Genomic DNA, 24,027 nt, shown 5'->3' on the forward strand with positions numbered 1-24,027 from the left:
AACTGGGCAGAAAGCTATGGAGGAAATGGTATTTATATTCGGGGGCTAAGGAAATGGATCAGTGGGTAAAGTGTTACCTACTTTATGAGGACATGAATTTAAGTCCCCAAGACTCATGTAAAAGCCAGGTGTAGTGGTATGTACCTATGATCCCAGTGCTGTGGGTCTGAGGAGGAAACAGGAGGATACCAAGAGCTTGTTGGCAAGCCAATCTAGCTGAAATAGTGAGCTTCCATCTCATTAAGACACACTTACAAATATAGTGGAGAGTAATAGAAGATACCTGACTTCAACCTCTGGCCTCTGTATGTGTGCATACATGCATGTGTGGCATTACACACAGGCATGCACATCACATGAACACACATGTACATACACACTAAAAAAAATGGGAAAAATAATTAGAATTTGAGCAGCCTTACTGTGTAGTTGTGCAAAGAAAGCTCACTCTCCTATCTTATATACTGTGAAACTTTGGGCGCCTACAGTTTTCTCTAGGCACATCTTCCAACCAAACATTAATGTATCAAATTAAATTGAATTAATACATTGTATATAAAAATGGATATCTGACCCATTACCCAAGGAGACTCATTAGTGATTTATTATGGCAAATTAATATCTTCGCAGGCTTATTTATTGTCTGGCCCAAGGTCTGATCTGAATCGTTTCTCCTCCTTAGCCAGCTGTGTCTAAAATGAGGAGGGATAAGAACATAAAATGTGTTTCAGTCTGGCAAAACAAGGGGATGTACTTCTAAAGATGACAGCATGATCACTCTGCAGATGGCTAAAATAAATATGTGCTATTTGGGGGCAGTATTTTAAGGCTGACAAGTAGAAGGTCATGCCAGGGAAGTTACTTCACACTCTGGGAGTGTACTTAGCTAAACAAACCCTAATTGTTTTGCCAGGGGAGAGACAGTGGGCTGTTAAACAGGATTTAGTGGAAGAAAGGAACTTAAGAAAGTGTTTCACTGATGCTCAGCTAGCCACCCATGCTTAATATATTGGTGTTTAAGATATTTTATGTTAAAAATAATACCTGGTGACCAGAGAGGCTGACAAACTGACTTTGAGGGAACAATCACATGGTGTTGGGAAAACACATTTTAACTTGTTTTCATTTGTTACACAATGGTAGTTACATGGACAATGTCCTAAATGGGAAAAAAAAAAAAAACTAATGTAAGGATATGTTCTCCAGCATTCTATGGAAATTCTTATACCAAACTGATATACAGTAGTGTAGTCAGTTAAAAAAAAAAGGCGAAATCATAGATTCAGGAATGATTAGTTTAATTTAGTTTCCTTATTTGAAAGAAGGAGGAGGAGGAGGAGGAAAGAGGAGGGTGAGAAGGAGGAAGAAAAGGAGGAGGAAGGAGGAGGAGGAAGGGGAAAGAGGAGTAGTGAGTTTAGGCCTCAATTCATTTCATAAATATTTATCAGACACCCATTATACACTAAATTCTGTATGTGGTTCCTGTGAAAGCAAAACTAACAGAGGAGACACAAGGAGTTTCCACCCATGTGATGCTTACTCTCTGGTGGAGCAGATGGATATTACAAAAATCACTGCATGTGTAATTCACTGGAATTCTAAGTGTGAATAAGAGCTGCTTCCTGGTGAATTTGGAGCTTGATTTTTGTCCATTTTCCCAGGACTGACAGGATAAGCCATCTCAAGTCAATTAATTTCAAGAAGATGACAGTCAGAATTTTTAAACTTAAGGTAAGACGTGGTTTATATCCATCTCCTTCTGATGTCTGTGTCTGGCATTTTCTTTCCCATTCAGGAAACCAAAGTCTGACTGGAAGTTTGTTCTGGTGACATATTTGTGGGTTACACCCATTGAGGCTTGGGTAACCTATAGACAGAGTAGCCTTCCATCCAAAATTGAATGTTCACTCTTATTGACAGGATGTCCTACATTTCCATGCTCAGATTTGGGTCTAGAAATGTGGTTAGTTAATGGCATTTGTTCTACTCTAGACAGAAACAAAAAGAAACAAACCATTGTGCTTTGGAGCTTCCCTTGGAGGACAATTCTGATGATACACACTTAGGACATGAAGTTGGGTGTGGGCAAGTAGTAGGAAGTAAATATGACTAAAATGCATTACATGAAGTTCTGAAATAATCAGTAAGAATATTTTTAAAGTGCTTCTGATGAGACTGATATGGACAGGTATCTCTTTAACATGTTTATGTCTTGAGAGTTTTGAACAAATTTTTAATATTTCCTTAATTATATTTGAAGCTGTTGGCTTCCCAATGCCTGTTGAGAGACACTTTCATGTTATTAGCAGGCTACCTCTGAATATCAATTCAAAGAGATTATTTCCAGAATGTAGGAGGGGGGCTAAGGTCCTTTAGATCTCCAGGCATGCTGAGTCCTTCCTAATCTTTGTATAGATGGGGAAAGTAAGACTTGGAAATCATACAGCAGTAAGATCCCAACTCTAACAGCAGGCACTAGAATCATGGTTTGAACTGAAGTCTTCCAACAAGTTCCAGGTCAGTGGGGCAATGACACATTGGGTTAAATTGACCACACCAAAATCATCCAAAGAAATTGTTAAGAGATACAGGCTAGAGATTTCATTCTAATCCCAATTCAAATCACATTTCTTGAGGGAGAAATCTGTATTTATTACATGCAGCAAGAAACTCAGGCACAAGGGTACAACCATGTGAAAATGATAGCTATGGTAAGTGTCCTGGCAACACAATCCATCCAAATATCTTAACTTCTAGTTATCTCATGGTGAGGTAATGGTCCAGTCAACACCATAGCAGGATTTGGGGAATGGCAGTTTAGCGGGTAGAGAGTGTCTCCAAGTTTTAACCCACAAAACCTTGTATCGCATGCATTTAATTAAAGATTCATGAATTCATCTTTTCACGGAAAATGAAAGATAAAACTGCCTTATCTGAGAAACAGAGAATAAGCATGATCTCACAAGACAGCAAATGAAATCATGAATTTAAATGTAATTTGAATAGCATAAAGTACCATATAATATTACATTGTTAATTCATCCTGGTGAATTGGTTGACCCAAAGGTGAATTCATTTGGAAAAACATTCCCAAACTAAAGGGGTTTTTAATCTTCCTTATCCTTCAACTCAAGCAGAAAGTGGGGGGAGCTTGGAAACCAATCTCTGGAGTAGGGAAACTGTAGCTCCCTACTGTGTGTGTGTGTGTGTGTGTGTGTGTGTGTGTGTGTATGTGTGGTGGTTCATGGAGGTAAATGCACACACAAGTTCAGGAACCCACAAAGTCCAGAGGAGGGCACTGAATCCTCCAGAACTGGAGTTATAGGAGGTTGTGAACTGCCAGGCATGGTGCTAGGAACTCAACTGTAGTCCTATCCAAGAGCAATACAAACTCTCAACCACTGAGCCATCTCTCCAGCCCCGAAGTTACCTGTCAGTAGCTTTATATTAGAACACAGCTAACTGCATTCTTTACATACTATCTATGGCTACATTCAAGTTATAATGACAGGGTTGATTATTTGCAACTAAGACCTGATGGTTCAAAATAACTTAAATACTTACTGCATGGCCGTTTAAGGAAGTCTTGCTGCCTCCTAACCAGGTGACCATGTGCTTCTTAGGCAAAGTTAAAACAATTCTCAGTAGAAGCCACCACATTTTAACCCACTCTAACAACAGAAACTTGGTGGTTGGGGTGGGAGAGGAGACAGTGCCCAGAATTTGATACCTGAGGAGGGTAATACTTCCTTATTTGGGGTTGGATCACTGCCCTACAAGTCACTGTGATCAATGGAAGTAAACTTTATCTTTCAGGGCTATTCAATACATAAACGGTTATGGACAACTTTCATTACAAATCCAACTGTTAATCACTTTGACCATTCTAGAAATGTCAAAATGTGACCCAGAGGCCACACAGGTATACATATGCCTGTGTTTTTGCTTTCGTTTTGCTTTCATTTTAAAGCTAACGATGACAGAAAAGCAAGCCTAACCTCTGTACTTACGGTACTCTCACCTGAGCAGCTTGCTCAACCCAAATTGAAACTTGGGGGAGGAAAGGGGAATGAACAGCAGCCACAAGGCTGGCTTCCTGCCTCCAATCCACCCACTGGTTGTGCTCTTCTGCTGTGAACTGGGCTCCATGTGCTGAGGCAGGATGGCCCAGGCCCAGTTGGCTCTGGTAGCAAACCTGCCCCCAGAGAATATGCAATCAGGAAGTTGGCATAAGAGCTTGCAGCTCACCAGGTTCTACCAGCAAATGTCATGTTTCCTTTTCCTGGTACAGAATCTGCAAAAGGCTAAAGTCAATCATCTGAGCTTCGTTCTTTATGTTTCCGTTATGAAGTAGGTTACTAAAAGCAAGCAATAGTGTGGCTTCCTCAGAGTTATCCACAGGGACAGGTTTCAGAAGAAAGCCAGAACTGCCTACTGGGTTCCTGAATTTTGACTTCTTCAAACTTCCATAGATATATCTGGACAATAATTTGATTCCATAATGACTGTCTTAACTCCTTCATTGTTGTTTCATTTAAACAACCCAAGCCTCAAACAGCTAATATCCACCAATCACAGAGAAAGCTCAAAATTCCTAAAGTCATTTAATGAGGGTCTAGGCTGGCAAGCATAGCTTAAATTTATTTGGGCTGTAGCAGGAAATGAACTTACAGGCTCAGTATTTCCAACATTAAGTATAAAGGAAATAAGCCTACAGAGTCAAGATTTATTGCTCCACTCCTTATGTAATTATATAGGCTTGATAACAAAAGACTTGTGACTATAAAGAGATAGATAGATAGATAGATAGATAGATAGATAGATAGATAGATAGATAGACAGACCGATTTATCACAATTTAATGCCATTTGTAAAAATGAAGTTCAATCCACTGCCCTAACCGAGTTAAAAAAAAAATACGTAAATTATAGTTCAACTTCAGTAGGTTAAAATAAAAAGCAACGCTTCCATGACATCCAAAACTATTGTAGGGAGCTTAATTACACTTCCTAAAAGTTTACACATAACTCCCAGTACCTTGATGTATTTGGAGATCTGGTCATTAAAGAGGTGTGTTAAAGGTGATCATTAGTCTAGGCCCTGATCTAATATATAACTGATGTGAGGAGACTTGGTTAGAGCTTGGCCAGGCACAGAGGGGAGATCCTGTCAGTACACAGGGAGAAGACTACCAATGTGGGAGACAGGCTGCCGCAGAAGCTGAGCCTTCCAGGACCCACATCCTGGACTTCGGTCTCCAGAACTCCGAGGGAGTGAATTTCTGTTGTTGAAGCCACCAAGTCTGAAGTACTTGGCTTGACAGCCCTGGAAAACTTAACCCTCACTTCAAATGCTCCTTTGTAAACTGAAATTGATGGAGCCCAAGGCTCATTTCAGTTTTATGGGAAATCCCTGAAGGTCTCTAGCACAACCTCTTTCCATTCAGACTATAAGGTGCCAATTTCTGAATTCTAGAATAGTTTTTAAATACTGGAAATTACCAGATTCTCAACAGTTTGAAGACCATTACTTAGAACTATAGAAGTTTCTCATTTCCAAACAGCTATGCTTTAAAAGTCTACTATCAAAAAACTTGACACATCTATCTATATTTGTTCAAATGAAAAGGAAAAAAAAAACAGACAACACATTACCAAGAGGAGAAATGCTGAATACAGTACCCTTAAGTTTGAAAATGTTTTGCTGGGCACCAAGTTCTACTATGCAACGAAAGAAAAATTCCTTTGGAACCAAAACAATGAAGCTACTCTTGCAGCCCAGCCAGTACAGTGCTTGCCAAGGATGAATGAGGTCCTGGGTTCAACGCCCCCCACACACCATAAACTAAGAAAACATGGTGGCACATGCCTGTAAGCCCAGTTCTTGGGAGGTGGAGGCAGGAGGATGGGAAGTTCAAGGTTCATCCTTAGCTACCTAGGGAGTTTGAAGTTAGCCTGGGCTTTTAACCTTAAAATAATTACCCTTTTGTTCAATATCTATGAGATTACCATAAATATATGGGCCAGTGAGATGGCTCAGTGAGTAAAAGGGCTTACCATACAGGCCTGATGACTTGAATCTGATCCCTGAAACCTACGTAAATAACAAACACCACCACCAAAAAAAAAAAAAAAATGGTTATGATGGCTTCAATGTGAAATACCAGAATTCCCAAAAGCATGACAGGAGCAGGGAGGGAACTGCCCAGAAGGTCACGGGCCAGCTATCCTGCAGTACACAGCAACAAGAAGAAAGACCTTGTCTCACTAAGGTGGGAGGAAAGAATTGACTCCCAAATATGTGTGGCATACACAAACCTGCATGTATGCATGTGTACACACACACACACACACACACACACACACACACACACACACACACCCCATACATATATGCACAATAATAATAATAATAATGACAATAATAATGCATACATAACAAAATAATACTTCTTTAATATCATCAAAGAGAACATTTGGGGTAATCTGAAAATAAGAGCACTGAGATATTTTTTAAATATAAATAAAAGGAAAGATTAAGCTCAAGCAGATCTCAGACTTCCATACCGTAAAATCTCTTCTTCACTGACTGATGAAAAGAGCAAATAATAGACACTAACTAGATGCATTCAACATATAGTTCCAGAATTCTAAAAGCTAAGAAGGAAAAAAAATCACAGTGATAAAATAACTTTTGGGGGGCATTTAAGAGTAATGTAGTTGAGCATTTCACAGGGCCAATTCCATGGCAACTGTCCCACAGAGACTTCATTGTGTAAAGAAATTCAGACTTTCTGTGGTCTCAGCTAGAATCCCTCAGAAGAGGGCAAGAATAAAAGTCCTTAAATCAACCATCTCTTCCACTATAAATAAAATCAAATGCCAATTTGGATTGAATATTCAAGTACCCAAGAATTTTGTTCATGAAAAAGCTTCCAAAACTAGAAAATAAACTTCTTTATGGTGCTACCTTAAATATTTAGAAATAAAGTGGAGTTATTATTAGATATTAGAAAACCAAATATCCTTGAGAGAAATGGGTCTCTTGGGATGTAACTGAAACTACAGGCTATTTATGTTATCTGAAGATGTTCAGGTCCCAAGAAAGAATTGGCCACAGAAATCCAAAACCTTTAGAACTAGTTTCCAAATGTTAATACTAAATGAGGAAGGGGGATAAACACAAACCAAAAACTGGCCCTTAATGTGAGCATCCTGCCAGGCATTACAGAAAGATGTATTCCACATCTCCTTCAAGTTCTGTTAAATGTACAGTGCAGCCCAGCTGGGTGGTGGTGGTCTTTAATCCCAGGAATTGTTCAGGGCACTGATTTGAGACCATGAATTGCAGAGCCAGTCTGCTCATCTTTGATTCCTGGTTTCCTTTGACAGCTGTGTGACCTTGGACAAGTTGCTTTGCCTTGTTGCCTCTTCAGTCATCACAGGATTGTGCTGGTGGCTGGGAGTGCTAAATGGTTTTCTCCATGGAGAATCTCTGTATGGTGTCAGCAAGCTGACAAGTCTATATAGTTACTGCTGAGTGGTAAAAGAATGACTCAAAAACTAAAGTGAACCTGGAGTGTCTTGGTGAGGTTGAATTGAAAAGGAAAAAAAAAAGTGACTTCTAAACACATTAGTGAATTTTATTCATATGCTTTTTTTTTTTTTTTCTATCAGCCCTCGTGTTTCAGAAATCCTTATTTTTACTCCTCTGAGCTAGACCCAAAACACAGCATTGGATCAGAGAAGAGAGCAAGTCATTCCTAGGGGCCTCCTGAAATAGTAGCCCTTACGATCCAACAATAAAACTGTACAGTTTTCATCAATCACAACAAAAGGCATGTTTTTGTTTGTTGGTTTGGCTTTTGTTTTGTTTATCTAGACAGGGTTTCTCTGTGTAGCCCTGCTTGTCCTGGAACTCACTCTGTAGACCAGACTGGCCTTGAACTCACAGAGATCCAACTGCCTCTGCCTCTACCTCCCGAGTGATGGTATTAAAGACCACCACCGCCCAGCTGTTAAAGGCATATTTAACAAAATTATCAGCTTAGGACATCTTAGGCAAACACAGCTAGAGCCTGTGTCTACCGGGCTCCTTTGCAGCTGACACTCAAAGATTCAGAACCCAAATATCCTGTGGCTTGCACATTGCCTGTTCTCGACACCACCCACCCGGTACACCCATACCCGTGGCTTGCTTCTGCCAGCTCACTCCCCTCCACTCCTGCCTCCCACAGGAGCCTGTGTGGAGAGTGCTTAGAGCCTAGCTGCCCCACCCCCCACCAGTGGCTAATGTGCTACGTTCAAGCCACAGAACTATGAAAGCTTGGAATGGTTTGAATAATTTCATGTGGTATGTAAAAAGGCCACCCCTTTTACAAAATGAACCGTTTTCACTGCACTATCCTATCACTTCCTTGTCTTTGACTTTCTTCTCTCCTTCAGAAATCACTTCTTATGCTAAAGTAAACAAACATAAACAGGGCTTTCTGACTACTTGCAGCAGTGAACGTATCTGTCCTGGCCCCTATTTCTGTACCCCAGGATGTCTCTGAGGACATCCTGAAGTTGACCGACCTCCCTCCTGTCACTGTCCTGAGTGTCCTTGGCCTATACTGGCCATATGGTTGGTTTCTTAAGCAAAAAGTCAATTTTCTCAGCATTTCTCTTGGCTCTATCTAATACCTCATATGAAGATAGTATAGCTTTGTGTCTTTTTAATTTCTTTGGTACATTTTTCTGCCTACTGTAAACATAATGCCAAATGTTTCAAAGCTTAAGACGCTGAGGCCCGAGGTGAGAGAAAATGATGGCAGATACACAAGGAGAAAGAGCAATACTTCTAAACAAAAGCCAAATGTGGTTTGACTCAAGTGGAGTTTTTGAATGATACCAAAGCCAGTGCAAAACCACACTGACAAGAGCACATAAAACACTAGGCATAGCAAGTTGATGAGTGAACTCAGCAAGGCAGCATGTGCCCAGTATCAGCATTCCATAGCCTGGACTCCACAGGACTGAATTTCAAGGTAGTGTTTGAGAATGGTTCCATTTTCTAAGTTTTGCTTGACCTTTTCCTTTTCAATCCAAAGTATTCCACTGTACTAATTTTTTAAAGCTTAATTTAAAACAATGTTTGGATGGACTATTTCATTCTCTCACAGAGGACATTACAGTGGTGACTAAGCGGAGTGAAGAATCAGCCAGGTCTAAGACAGCATTCCCTGGGTTAGCCATAAATCAACTCCCAGGCAGCGTCAGAATGATTGCTCCCTAATTGGAAGGAACCAAATGCCTTTAAAACTTTTTGTTGCTGAAAAACGATTCTCCCAACTGACAAACTAAGAATATATGTTAAGGCCGGAAACAAGTCTGTGTCCAGTTCTAAAGATTGCTCTAACTCCTGATTGTTTTATGTTTCTGAAACATTGCAGTGTCAGTGATTTATTTCATATCCATGTGGCCAGCCATTTGTTTATGCCATTGCATACCATCTGTTTTTCAGTAGGGAGGTTTCAAGTTCTTCTAATTCCCTACCTACCATCCCACAGAAAACAACTCAAAATGGACAGAGATTTCAATCATTTGAATTCACATGGAGCTGGAAACCCTACCTGCCCTACCTTTATACTTGGCAAATGCTTTAATGGGGTTAGCAAACTGTGTCCTTACCAGGGACTTATGGGAAGACACCTTTTTTTTCAATGACAAATGATGTTAACAGTTTCATTCTGAGTGTTTAGTAGTACAACAGAAGATTTCACTAATGTTACAGGAAATTGCTCTGATAGACAATAAAATCCCACCACAAATCCTGTCCATACCTTTTATTTCTGAGTGTCAACTGAGACACAGATCAAGATGTAGCTGGGTCTATAGTGGAGAATAAATGTCAAGTTGTACTACTTCTAAGTGGACACCATTTAGCCCACTGGCCTAAAAGCCTATTGGTCCTGTCCATGGCATACTCTGAGCTCTGATACGTGGCATCATCTACCTAGGAGCTTAGGAATGTAGAGAGTCCCCAGACTTTCCAAAAAGAACTCAACTCATTGCCACCATCGTTCCCATACTAAGCTCACTTGGTTCATTCTACTGAGAATCCAGTCACTCAGAGGACCAAGTTCTCACTGACATCATACAGGCAATGAGTAAAGAGTTAATTACCATTTTTACAAGAATCCTTGTTGTTTTCTTGGAGAGCAGGGATCTGATGGCTGGGCCCCGTAGCTGTCCAGAGTTCATGGCTGACATCTGGAGGCTGAGAAACGTCTATCTTCAGTTCTGTTTGATTGCCACTAGTCCTTACCAAATCAAAATGAGATACATCAGGGGGGTAAGTGTCCCATGGGACACCTGATGGATTTGGTTTATTGGAAGTGTTAAGTGACATCTGTACTAAAGCTTCGTTGATGTAAAATGAATTTTCATGACACAAACTCTCAGCTCGATTTAGTTCCATTACCTGTATAATGAAACAAAGAAAAATACAATTTCTTTAGCAACTTAAACAAGTTCATAAAGTATTTATTTAGCCCACAAGCCTGAAAACTCTTGTGCTAGCAATCAAGATTTCAATGAGAATGAGGTTAGGAAGAAATCTACCATTTACTCTCCTCCCAACCCCTTCAAATGAGCTAGAAGAAATCTATCATTTACTCTCCTCCCAACCCCTTTAAATGGGCTAGAACAAGAACTTCCAAGTCTCCATGCACAATTTATCTTATTTTTAGAAAGCAGCAGAGTTCTATAACATTGGAGAGTCTCCACTTTATTTTAATCAAAGCAAGCAAACAAGGAGCCAATTTCAATTCTTCCTCTTCTAGCTTGTTTCCACTTTTGCTACATAAAAAGGTTGAAAACATACCCTTCAATGCACCAGGAATTTGCAATAAATGTAATTTAGCAAACTTGAAGGGGAAATCAGATGCAACATAGTTCTTTCTTATAAGCCTATTAACTTTTATAACTCTATACACTATCAATAAAAACATGCATGCAATGCAGAGTGGAGAAAATCTGCCCAGACAAATGAAATTGTTAAGCAAGGTCAGAGAGGATGCAAGGGGAACAGGAATCTTCTAAATGAGTTTATCCACTCAGTCCTTCATCAAGTGTAGCTCATGATAACTTTATATAGTGAAAGAGATTTTAAATTCAGTATATCCGATTCACAAAGAATAAATAAGCGTTCTTCATCAGAATTTGTTCCATTCAATGCTTACACATGAAGAGCTAAATGATCTATAACAAGACATTTAAAGAGGGTTCTTCAAATACCTAGAAGACAGCATGCTCACAGTGACTGTGCCTCCATGTCAAAGTCGCCCTTACTTTATTGGGGCAACTCCATTCTGCGATCCTTTCTTGGGCAAGGTTGTCTCAGAGCACAGAGGCCCCAGTAAAGACCCAGGATATCTTAGAATTTCCATCTTTTAAGTCAAGATACCCCAGACTGGTTCTAAACACTGTTAGCTTTTTCTTTTTCCCAATCCCCAAACTGAGACACTCTTGTGAACTCTTCTACAAGAACCAGGAACACAGATATTTGGGTAAGCCCCGCCAATGCTGGGATAAGGCATACCTCCTTGCTCCCTGGAGAGAAGACAGCAGGGAGGCTCCTCTGGCGACTGTGTCTGCAGTGGCCCAGCAGACCCTGCTGGACACGCATCCTCTGTCTCTCCCTCTCCACCATCCGCTGGCCCTCCCGCAGTCGCTCGAGGCTCTGCTGGTACTCCTGGAGTTGGTGGTCCAGTTCACTACGGTGGCGCATCAGCAGCTCTTCCTGTGATTGGCACTCACGTTCCCGCGCTTGCAGCCAGCTCTCTTGGGCTTCCTGCTCGCGCTGCTGCTGGTCGCACGTGCGGTGCCAGCGCCGCTGCTCCTGCTGGAACTGGTGCTGAAGCTTGTGGATGTTAGCCAACTCCTCACGCTGCTTCTCCAGGTATCGGGATTTCTCCTGGTCCTGCAAGGGGCCACCTCGGAAGGAGTGGCTATGGGCCAAGCTCTCCCTCTGCTGTAAAACCAGCTTGTGGATCTCGATGTGGCTGTCCTGGATGGTCAAGGCAGCCTGGGGCAGGGTAGGGGAAAGCAGAAGAGGCCAAATGAGTTAAGTACAGGCTTGAATTACACATGGGGTGTTAAAGGGTTAAAGGCCAGGTGATCTGCTGTGGAACTAGTGAGAGAAGGCAGAACCTTCAGGAGACAGGTCTAAGGGATGGTCATGTAAGGTGGGTGTGTGTGTGTGTGTGTGTGTGTGTGTGTGTGTGTGTGTGTGTGTGTGTCCCCGAAGGGGATACTGGGGATATTTCTTTTTTTGTGTCCTGATGCCATGAGGTGAGTAGTTCTCCTCTATCTGGTACCGCTACCATGAAGTTCTGTCTTCCCCAGAGCAGTGGGGCCAAATAACCATGTATTAAAACAAGGAGCCAATTTCAATTCTTCCTCTTCTAGCTTGTTCTTTGGGGTACTTTGTCAAAAAGACATAAAGTTAGCATAGCTCATGGGCTGTTTACCTCTTGGTAGGAAATATCTCTAAAACACAGAGTGCTCAATGGATTATTTTCCTGTCGTATCTTGCCCCTTCCAAGTTAGATCCAAAGGCACTCTGAGCTTTCAGATAGGTTTGTCTACATTTCTTCATGGTGTGACTTGGGGATTTTACAGGAAAGAAATAATACATGCAATCAGTATCATTGGTATCTAATAGAGTTTGGTTTGATGAGTCCAGTGGATGCTCAAAACCTGTTGATGCTCAAGTCCTCATTTGAAAGGGCCTTAGTAATAAGACATAACCCACCCATACCTGCCACTCAAACTCTAATATTTAAGTTGCCTTGGGATTGCTTGTAATATCTAATATGCCCTCTATACATCACTGTATCCACACGGGAAGGGCTAAAAGCACTCTGCTTTCCTGAACTTTCTGGAATTGATTTTTCCATCTTTTCGGTCCAAGGGTTGGTTAAGTCCAAGGATGAAACCTCATGGCTACAGAGGTTTGATTGTTCTCATCCCTGCTTTTGGAGAAGTGATTGGCTGTTGGTTGTTGAGTTGCATTTAAGTCAGTCCTTTGGGTAAAAATTAGTGTGTAAATTCATAAGACTCTGAATTCCTGTTCTATTCTCATTCTCCTTCTGAGGTCCCCAGTCAATCATTCATGGGAATTTAAGAATCTACATAAACACAGTAGTGCCCTTTATTTGAGTCCCAAACCAGAAATTATTTGAGCTTTATATATTGCTTTCATGAAGACATAAAAATAAAAGTCAACTATTTGGAGACTTTTGGCAAATAGCCTTTTTATAACATAATACCAGAGAATCACAGTTAATGCCGTTTTTAGGAGCTATGGAATTGGGTAGAGTAGTCTCCTTACTGCTAGGTTTTTGCATTAGAGCCAAGTTGGTTATACAGAAAACAAAAAAATCTAAGCTTAAAGTCATTGTTTACTAGATTGATAAGAGGAGGCTGCAATGGTTTAGGGAAAATAGATACTCTAAATCGCAGCAGACATGACCAAACATTTAAAAAAACAAAATAAAACAGTTTTTTGAACTCTAGTATCTGCCTATGAAAAGCTGGGCAACATCACAGAAATAATAACCAGGACCTGGAAAGAGGTCACTAAACCAAAATAACAACAACAAAAACCTACTGTGAATGCCCTTGAAGACTTTTCATTGTAAAAGTTCCCATTTAAACAGTAAAGAAGTGGAGAAAGAACAAATTGCAAAGAGATACACACTGGGCATGTATGTATAGCTTGACTCTGAGTGAGAAGCCATTACCATCCTAAGGATAAATTTGAATTTTTCCTTCCTAAGACATTTTTAAATTGTCCGTGTGATACACACCCCAGAAGAAGGAATTTTGACCATCATATTTTGTGTGTGTGAGATCAGCACTTTCCTCTACTTGTGAAAGTTAATGAGCTTGGATATTTTAAATTCACACTTGCTTTGGAATAAGACTCAAACATGTATTCACTGGAGCCTTCTGAAATTTGCATTTTTAAATTCAAAAATTAGTTGAAAAAATTCATGGCCACTCTTGATAACTGACTTTAGAGAGCTCTTATAAGAAGAATGGTCATCATGGAGAATAGGCACTAACCATTGTGGTCTTTAAACGGGCTAATTAGTGTTGGTAAACCACTGGCACTCTGCTGGCCTGAATGCACACTGTAGCCAGCTACTGCCACTTAACACCAAGAGACCCGAGGGTATTGGTACTATAAAGCAAGCAAACCCCAATATTTTGCATATCAAAACTAATAGGTATGAGCTCTTGTGTAAGGACTACAATTAGGTAACTTGGTATAGTCCTAAAGAATTTATCATGTCTAAATGAGATTGGGATATGGTGATTCTCTTCCCTCTCACAAACATATACTTGAAGACTGGATATTGATTTCCATATTTAAAGTTATATTTATGTTTAGGAATTCTTAATTCACTCTCATTTCACTTCCTAGGGTAGAATTATCTGTGTCCTTTCATTTTCCTGCCTGTAAATACTTCTCCAACTCTACTATAGGGACCAATTGTCATTTTCATGTTTCAGAAATGGGTTAGAGTTCAGCTTCTAAGGAGAGAACTATGCCACAAAACAGAAATGCTTCACACCTCAAATCCTAAGACCAGCTCAAAAGCTTCAGTTTGATGGAGGGAATCTACTGGAGGCTTGATATTTCCCATTTGGAGTCAACTCAACCTTCCTAATGCTGCGACACTTTAATACAGTTCCTCATGTTGTAGTGACCCCAACCATAAAATTATTTTTGTTGCTATTTCATAGATGTAATTTTGCCACTGTTATGAATCATAATGTAAATATCTGTGTTTTCTGATGGTCTCAGGAGACCTCTGTGGGGTCATCCAACTATCCCACCAAGGGGTCATGACCCAAAGGTTGAGAACAGCTAACTTAACATATTGCTAAACTGAGGCCAATGGGCTGCTGATCTTATCTGAACCAAAGACACATATAGGGCTGAATTCAGGGGTGGAGAACAACAACAAAATGACTCTACATATATATTTTCATCAGGCAGCCCAAGTCAGGAAGCCCAATGTCTCCTGCCCTTGAGAATTTAATGTCCTTTCTCCAGCACAAAGCTTTCCAGTTGACATCTAAGAGAAACCCTAGTTGTTTCCCAAGATAAATGGACCTCCCAGATAATCTATGTCATACCTACTGTACATAGACAGTAAAGGCATCCCACATTGTATGAATAAGAAAAGAAGCTACTGTTACCACTGTTTGTTAGCATGTTTTCAGATAGAGGCAGAGCCAACCTGTGCTCTGTGTGCCATGTGTCCCAGGATAGTTATGAATGCAGCCCAACAGATTCGTAGATGACAATGCTATGTCACCATGTCAAAAAGTTAGATTCCTCTATATCCATCCAAAGCAATAAGCCAAGAAAATACAATTGATATAATTATTGAAGAATAGTCATAGCATTCTTCTTTTTTTTCAAATTTCCTACCAGAAACATTCCAGAGAATCCATGGAAAATTTATTAAAACAAAACCTAAAGTTAAATGAGTTGGCTGATAATAAAACAAGTACATAAAAACCAGTATATTTTTGATCAACAACCATAATTGGAGAAGCATAAACATATGTTTTAAAATTTATATAGTACCTGTATGACAAGAATTATAAAGCTTCCTGCACAACCTAAAATAAGAGGTGGCTGAGCCTTTTCTTACAAGGGAACTGATTGTGGCATTTAATTAATGAATACAGTGTAATTTTAATCTAATAGTCTTGGTAGAAGGCAGGAAACTGGACAAAGTGATCTAGAAACTTTGTAAAACGTGCACATTATATAGAAAAATACTAAGAGGAAACTAGTGTCTCCATATACTCAAGTGTAATCCAAAGCTTTAATAACCAAAATAATGACACTGGTATTAAAACAAGAATGGGCATGAGATCAACACTGGTCAAGAGAAAGAAGTTTGTTATTGTTAAAACATAAGTAATAATAATAAAAAGCATCTAATGCAGCCATGGCTTTATGTTTTCTGCTCCAAGTTTAGATCAGTTTTCCTTTAACAGTTCTATGATATAATATATGAACTATGAAAGACAAATGGAAAATTGAGGGAACATGTTTGGTCTTAATAATAAGAAGCACAAATTAAAGTAATCTGATATCTTGGTCCATTTTTAAATTGAGGAGGGGCAGGAAAAAGAGAAAGAGAGAGAAAGAGAAAAGATACAATTGATTAATTTTGGCAGTTTAATAAAATTGCAAGAAGTTATCTATAGTAACTTAGACTATGGAGACATTCAAATATGGTTAAAGATATTAGAACATAAGGATGTCGACATTTTATGCTATTAATAACACAAATATAAATTACTGAACTGAATAAATTCTATAGACCCAAATACTATACATACATTAACAATCATGCTGTAGAATAATGCTGCCATGGAAAGATGTGTGTTGCCAATGAATAACATGAAACAATCTAAATTCTGCAGGGATATATACAACATGGGAACTTATATCTTATTAGTTTTTGGTTTTTTTAATTAGCATGGTAACAGCAATTCTCTCTTTAGAACCACAAGACATTTTATTTGATTCTTATTCTCAAAAATTGCTACACTATAACTACTGCCTTGACAGCATTAAAATTTTCTAATCATCACACAAAGCACTTTTGGGTACACTGATGGCCTCTTTAGTGAACAGCATCAACCTGAGGGATGGATTCTATGGTCTACTAATCCACAACACAAGGGTGGTTTTTATTCCTTCCTTAAAAGATAACAAGCCATAAGCAGGAGGCTTGGTGGCCCCTTTGGTTTTGTGAGCTTATTCTTTCACACAGTGCCCAGTGCAGAAAGGACACCCAATGAGTATTGAGTGAAAAGAAAACCAAAGCATGAAGGAGCATGCAAATTATTTAGCTGCTCTTCACAAAGGCCTAAGGCCACATGTGAGAGTGACATGAATTCAGGTGAGAATTTAAGCTTTCACCAGAAAATGTGAAGTCATGCTGCATGCACCTAAGCATTTCACTGTGTCGGACCCAGGCAGATTCATTGATATCTTTGAGAGACAGGAACCGTTTTACGGTTTCTGAGAAAATGGGGTAAAATATGGTGGGGATGTGCTGCCTCGTGATTGCAAAACCAGGTGAACTCAGCTTTCGTCTGGTGGAGGTACACCTCAGGGTTTGGCATATTCTTCGAAGATCACTTACCACCTTTGAAATGTTCTAATGTCTAAGGTCTGGGGATCATCAGAGCACATTAAAAGGAACATTCACAAGGTCGAGATTACAGGAGAGCCATTACCTGAAGGCTATACAGGAGACGGGTTAAATTCTGTATTGCTTGTATAATCTGGGGGGAGAAAAGGATTGTATGTGTCAAGTTCTTGCAAAGCTTCCTTAGCTACAAATTGAGAAATGATTGTTTACATTTAAAGCATATGTAGCTCACCTCTGACTGTGAAGAACCTGGGAAACTTCTATATTCCACCTAAAATACATAAAGACATGAGAAAATGAACAGCCACTCGAATTTCGAAAGCTATCATATTTTCCTAATATATGAGCTTCCCTCTTGAAACTCCATTACCTCAGCTACAATGACTGTCTCTTCTAGGAAGAAATGTCTGGAGAATTAAACAGCCCCTTGACACTGCAAGTCTTACTCATTCAAACTCAGAGTTAGAGGTGTGTGACAACTTTTACCCAACTATGCCTTAGATGGTAGTGAAGAAACTCGGCAAACCCTTGACTCATGTCCAGGGATAGGCTGCTACACATGGCTCTCTGAAAGCCACAGAACATCACAGGGTCTCAAGCTCCCAATTTCAATGTTGGAGAATCATGATGTCCAAATTACAGAGAGATGGCCCCAGGGAAATATTAAGGGTCCTCCAGATCCTACCTCAATTAATCACCAGCCCCACTCAAAACCCATGAATGAAGCCACAAGAGGCTGGCCATCTTCTCCTTGGGGATGGGGCCCTGTGCCTCAGACTTTGTCTCTTTCACTCCACTAAACATAGGGAAAATGCAGACATTAAGAGCTTCTGGTTAATTGCATTAAGTATTTGTTTACTTATTGTCTGTGTTCTCTCATTGGTAAATCAATGAATAGCAAGACTCTGTATTCAATATTACATCTGCAAACCTAAGAATGGTGCTTAGTATGTAAGGGACACCCAACAAATAAACAACTACAAGTCATCTTTCCCCACACCCTCTTCAGTAAGTACAGAGCAATCAACACTACCAACTCCACATTTTATGAAATGGAAAAATCACCCGTTTCCCTATCCTGTGAGAGCCTACAGTTTCCTGTAGGATTTTGGCGTTTGTCTGAGCACATGCAGTTTTAAGTCCTAAAGAAAGTCAGTCATGGTGATGTCGAGTGGCTTTCATGTTGCTAAATGAGTCACTTAGCTTAAACAGGTGATGGGCTAACCTAGTCTCCTTTTCCTTCATACTGCCAGTTAAGGATTTTGCTGCTAAGAAGTCCCTCTAACAGAAAAAGGACAAAGGCTGAAGATGGAGATGACATGTCAGTACTTCAGAACTCCACCCAACTGTATGGAGGACACCCAAACTAAGCATTCCAGTTTGGTGATTAAGTTCTTGCTTTTCTTATGGGCCCATCTTTGTCTATTCACTACTTTTGTGGTAAAAAAGTAATATTTATAATTTTATACTCTATGAATAAGTGGACATCTAAAAATAAATATGCTAAACTGGATTAAGTTGGTTACTTACAGCTAGAACCACTGGGTTTGGGATGAGACAGGAAAGTGTGTATCATCTATTTAATGGAGTTCATCTGCCACCTGGTGGTTTCACTGCATAACTACAGTTGATCATTAAGCAGGAGAATTTCTATCCTTGGGTTACTGTTTTCAATTCTTTCAGAAATTTGTTTTAACCTTATCTTATGAGGGATGCTAATGCTAAGAAATCCATTATACGATTGCTTAGCGTTTTAGCCATGTGACCCTTTCCTATATTTCAGTTTATTTCAAAAGTCCCCATCAACTGGCAGCTTTCCCAGAGGTTAATAGAAAGAAACCGGGGCCCACCATCTCACTTACCCTCCTGAGTCATGGGTAGGAGCCAACCCACTTTCTATGCAGAATTAATCTCCTACTGGAAAACTCTCTTTTCCTCCCTAAACTCCTAGGAGCAGCTGAAAGCTACACACTGTAGTCTTCCTACTGAAGATCACATGGAGAAGTAGGAGCATCATGAGACACATAAGTTTAAAAGTTTACAATCAGAATAAGCAAAGCACAATTCTGCACTCATGCACTCACTTGGGCTTCTGAACTTTGCAGATGAATGCTAAATCTGAGCTGACATTTCTGTGAAATTCTGAAACCCAGACTTGGTTCTGTCATATATCTCCTATCTGGTAACCATGTAACAGTAAGATGTCGAATCTATTAAACACATGTGACATACTCTCACACTGATTCATATCAGTACTTGGTAATGCAGTTAAATCAGTGCTAGACAGAGCAAAAACTCTCGAACCGACTCAACACCTCCCAGAATCACCATCCTCCCCTGCTTATGAAATCACACACTTGAAGCTAATAGAAAGCTGTATGCATGTAATTTCTACAGAGAGTTGCTGCCTACATATATCAGGAATCAAGAGAGACAGCGGCATTTGGGAACTCTTTGCCACAGGCTATGTGAATTCAAAGTCTGCAAAAGTCAGTTGGAAGATGGGTGAAGAGTGGAGGGTCTTGGTAGAGGACAGAAGCAAGACCATCCCAAAGTGGAAATTAGTTCAGCTCCAAAGGCGCCATCTGGTGGTGCAGCATCCCAATGTCCAGGGCCACCTCTCAGCCAGAGTTGCCAAAAGTATTGAGGGAAAGCAAAGGTTTGCAGTGCAGAAAGTAAGCCTGGAAGTCAGCGCAGACACACATATACACGTGAGGGTTTTCAAGCTTTTAGGTTTTTTAATAACTTTTCAGTTTTTTTTCTTTTTACACCTACATGGTATAGAAAGAACACGAACATTTAAAGAATAGGTTAGAAAGCTCCAATATAGATATTGAAATGAATCAGAAACAATTCAGAAAAAGTATTTTCAATCCACTCACTGCCTGATAGCTGAAGCTACTATATATACAAAGCAATGGGTGCTGGTTACTAACAAATTGGTTAACAATTAACAATACCTTCTCCCCTGCATCAGAGACCGCCAAGTCCGTTACCACACCCTGGAGCCCGGGATCCACATCCCAACAGCCTCTTCCTTCTGTCCCTTCTGTGACTAGTGCTGGAAGCACGCCATTGAGACAGAAACAAAAAGGACAACATCAAACATCAGCCAGCCAATTGGGTTCTTCTGTACACAACTGACGCACACTTCAAAAAAGCGGGGGGGGTGGTGCTGGGGGGGGCGGGTAACATCACAAGATAATTCATACTGGGTGCTCCTGCAGGGGGCGCTAGAGACAGGCGCAGCAAGCCCACGGTTCCTGCCCTCATGGAGCTTACAGGCTAAGGAATGCCAAGTAGCATCCTTTGTCACCATCTTTTGAATTGCGCTTCTTTCTTGGGCTGATGCGTCCATGTGCTGTTTGTGAGTCTACAGCTCACTTTCATGTAATAGGAAAAAGCCTCCCCGGAAAGGGGAAATTTAAAACAGGTACCCGGTGGAACAAAAGCAAGGTCGCTTGGCAGACCCAGGTCCGTAAAAGGCTCCCTCGTAGCCAGTACAAGAGCAGCAGCTGATGGACAAGGTCTAGAAGGAAGGTCCAGAGGCGAAAGGGACACTGTTCTAGAAGGCTGGAGGTGGCTAACGCTCCATGGCTGCGGAGTCATTAAAACCGAGAGCCTGCCCCAGTTTCTCGTCTTTTCCATCCAGCTTTTCTCACGGTTCCCACTTAAGCTTTAACACTGTAAATACTGTAATTTAACCTATGAAAACACAGAAACTGCTCCAGAGATGTTAAGAACCAAATAAAAATTGACTTTCACCCATGACACCTCAGTCGGCAGGATTTCATTATTTATTTACGAAGGAAGTGAAAACTTAGACTATGTCCACCTTTTACTGATTCAAACCAGGCTGGGCCACACACACACACACTTCAGAGGAGCAATGTCTCACCAGGACCCTGATCCAAATATTCACTTTGTGATAATTTTTGTAAATTTTTTCTTTTAAATATGGTGTCATTAAGCATCTTTATTTCTAGCAAAGGAACACCCTTTTCTCTTTGCTTAAATTAACAAAATAACTTGTATTATCTTTGGAAAATTACAGTTGTCCAGGATTCCAAAGGCCTCTACTAAACCAGTTTTCTGTTTGAGTGGAAACCATTTCAAATGAATCAAGTGAAAACCACGTTCATTGTGTCCAGGTTGACCAATGCTTATGCAGTGATGGAGGGACGGGTTATAGGGACTTTTCCTAACTCCTAAAGAGACATCCAGCCATTTCCAAACAAGTCTTTCTCCTGTCCCTTTCCTTACATTCACATTAACAGTTAAATGGTGGCAGAAGCCAATGTGGAGCCCCTAGTGGTAGAAGACTGGTGCTTCAATGAGCTTCTATGAGCCCTGGTTCAGCTTCAGGGTGGGCAACAGGGTCTCCACTGGACCCACCATTCTACAGAGTAGGTTATAATCGTCCCCTGTGGTTAAGTATATTGATGAATAAAAACAGGGCTTTGCCTGGCTGGTAACCGCAGACCGATAGGGGCTTGCTTCACCAAGAGCCTCCCCAAAGCCCCACTGCAGAATTACTCTCAGTCCCAAGCCTTCAATGAGGAATAACCATGGGCCCTTAACAACTGTATAAAAGAGATCAAACTCCTAGAAGCACCATGCTCCAATCCAGGCCAAAAAATGCCTGGCCTCTGGTATACAGGATTCACCCCAGGCCTCCCCTGCCTGATCCTGATGACAGACTGCTCTCTGGTCCTGGCAAATGGGTGTCCCTTTGGAAGGCTCCCAATCCATGGGAGGTTCTGACAGTGAGAACCTTCACTGCCCTGTTTGGAGGGAGGGAGGAGCCGCCAAGTGCTCCAAACAGCTGCAAGGCCACAGTGGAGCCTCCCAGCTGTCCCTGGGGCAGGGCTGAAAGCAGCATACCCTCAGTATTTTTAGAGAGGACTTCCTCAATGGCATAATGAGGCTCTTCTAAAGGAAATCACCCAGAGCGGTACAACTCCCCTGATGAATCTAGCTGTTCGAAATGAAAAACATATGCGCACATTCTGAAAATAGAAAGCCAGGATTAGATAAAGCAACATTTGAGACGGGAAATAATTTTAGGTGCTTGTGATAAAACAAACAAAAAATGTATAGATTAAAAACTTATACTGCTTCTAGACTTTTCACTGAACCAAAGGATTTGTTAAAGAAATTCTAAAACAGAGCGGGTGGGTGTGGTAGCACACACCTATAATCCTAGCACTTGGGAGAATCAGGGATTCAAGGCCATTCTCAACGCCAACAGTAAATTTGAGGCCAGTGTGAAAGCCACATGAGATCTTGTCAAAAAAAAAAAAAAAAGTAACTATTACAGACATTTTATTCTTTTGGAGTGAAGTTTTTCTTTTGGAGTGAAGTTTTTACCATCTTTACATGATGGAAAAATATACTCTTTGTGCTCTTATTTTAGAATTCTAGATCAAGTTCAGTATTTAGCTTAAAATTATATATAAAACAGCATAGTTGGGTTCTGAAGCATTGCTAAACTCATTCTTTACCTCTTATTTTTAAAATATATTGACAACTGGACATGATGGTGCCCACCTGTCAGTTCAACACTCCTGAGTCAGGAAGATCACAACTCTGAGATCAACCTAGGCTACTCAAAACACAGAATATATTCCAACTCCAAGAAGGAACTCTGGGAGGGCTGGGGGTGTGGCTCAGTGGTAGATTCTGCCTAGCATGTTCCAGGCATTGGGGTCAATAACTCTGGTACCACAAAACCCCAAAAAGAATTGTTTGGCAATTGTGTCTATAATCATACTACCAAACTCACACTTCACATGTGGGTCTGTATACCATTGGGTGGGTGGGAGGTGGGGATAGGAGGTGCTTTCTAGCTTTCTGAGCTATGGCTGCTTAGCCTGGAAACATTATGCCTGGAAAGTTGTTTCCTTAATGGATTGCAGAGACCCTTTACAAACGGTTTGAAAGTCCTTTCAAAGATCCATCAAAGAAGTAATGGAAACAGAGGCAGGGTGTGATCTGGGGACCATGCAATGCTTGGCTGGGGACAGTATATCCCACCAACATAAGACTGTCCTTAGAATATGAGTGTCATTAATAGTCACATATAATACCTATTTATGGCCAGCATGTTATTCTCAAGGTTTTTCTTTCCCTAATTACAAAAAAAAATGCATTAAGTTCCCTTAAAATCAGGCAGTTAATGCTTCAGTTTATGTGACCACTGTGTGTCAGGGCTGTGCTCCGGCTCACTGCCAAGGCCTGCACTGTCACTTACAAGCAGTTGGTGATGCTGGTGCATCTTGTGAACTGAGCATGTCAGTCAGAACAGCCCCTCCAGAGCCTTCTTCAGATGACTGGCTTACATCACCCATCTTTGAAGCCTTCACAGCCACTTGCAGACTTTCAGCTAAGAAGGAGAAAACCAAAACTAAATTCAAACAGTAATTATATAGAGTTTAGTCTACCAGGTGTGTCCAAGATGTACCGGGTGGGAGGCACATGCCCCAGATGACCACAAATAAAGCTCAAGGTAACACTGTAGATTTATATATAAAACAGCATAGTTGGGTTCTGAAGCATTGCTAAACTCATTCTTTCCCTCATTTTTAAAATATATTGACAACTGGACATGATGATGCCCACTTGTCAGTTCAACACTCCTGAGATCATTTTGAGAATTAACTAATGTGATTGTAACTCTGTCACATGGCTCTTGAGCAGATGACAATCTATTGCATCATAATGGTTAGATGCTGTGATTGACCAAAGGGTGGTAAATCATATTTGCTCTGCAACTGTTGTTATGTAGC

General features: G+C 40.6%; 1 protein-coding gene across 5 annotated transcripts in view; it reads right to left on the reverse strand.

Moving 5' to 3' along the window:
* The window catches only part of Arhgef28 (Rho guanine nucleotide exchange factor 28), a 312,963-nt gene that overhangs the window by 21,367 nt on the left and 267,569 nt on the right, over nucleotides 1-24,027 (reverse strand). For all 5 annotated transcript variants that reach the window (XM_027401663.2, XM_027401659.2, XM_027401660.2 and 2 more), the window contains 6 exons: nucleotides 23,493-23,624; nucleotides 20,200-20,300; nucleotides 17,472-17,510; nucleotides 17,325-17,372; nucleotides 11,584-12,069; nucleotides 10,167-10,464 (listed from right to left, as the gene is read on the reverse strand). In XM_027401663.2, the coding sequence (XP_027257464.1) occupies nucleotides 10,167-10,464; nucleotides 11,584-12,069; nucleotides 17,325-17,372; nucleotides 17,472-17,510; nucleotides 20,200-20,300; nucleotides 23,493-23,624 (1,104 nt within the window). The remainder of the gene's footprint in view (nucleotides 1-10,166; nucleotides 10,465-11,583; nucleotides 12,070-17,324; nucleotides 17,373-17,471; nucleotides 17,511-20,199; nucleotides 20,301-23,492; nucleotides 23,625-24,027) is intronic.

The sequence above is a fragment of the Cricetulus griseus genome, chromosome 2, assembly GCF_003668045.3.
Source record: "Cricetulus griseus strain 17A/GY chromosome 2, alternate assembly CriGri-PICRH-1.0, whole genome shotgun sequence".
Classification (NCBI taxonomy): Eukaryota; Metazoa; Chordata; class Mammalia; order Rodentia; family Cricetidae; genus Cricetulus; species Cricetulus griseus.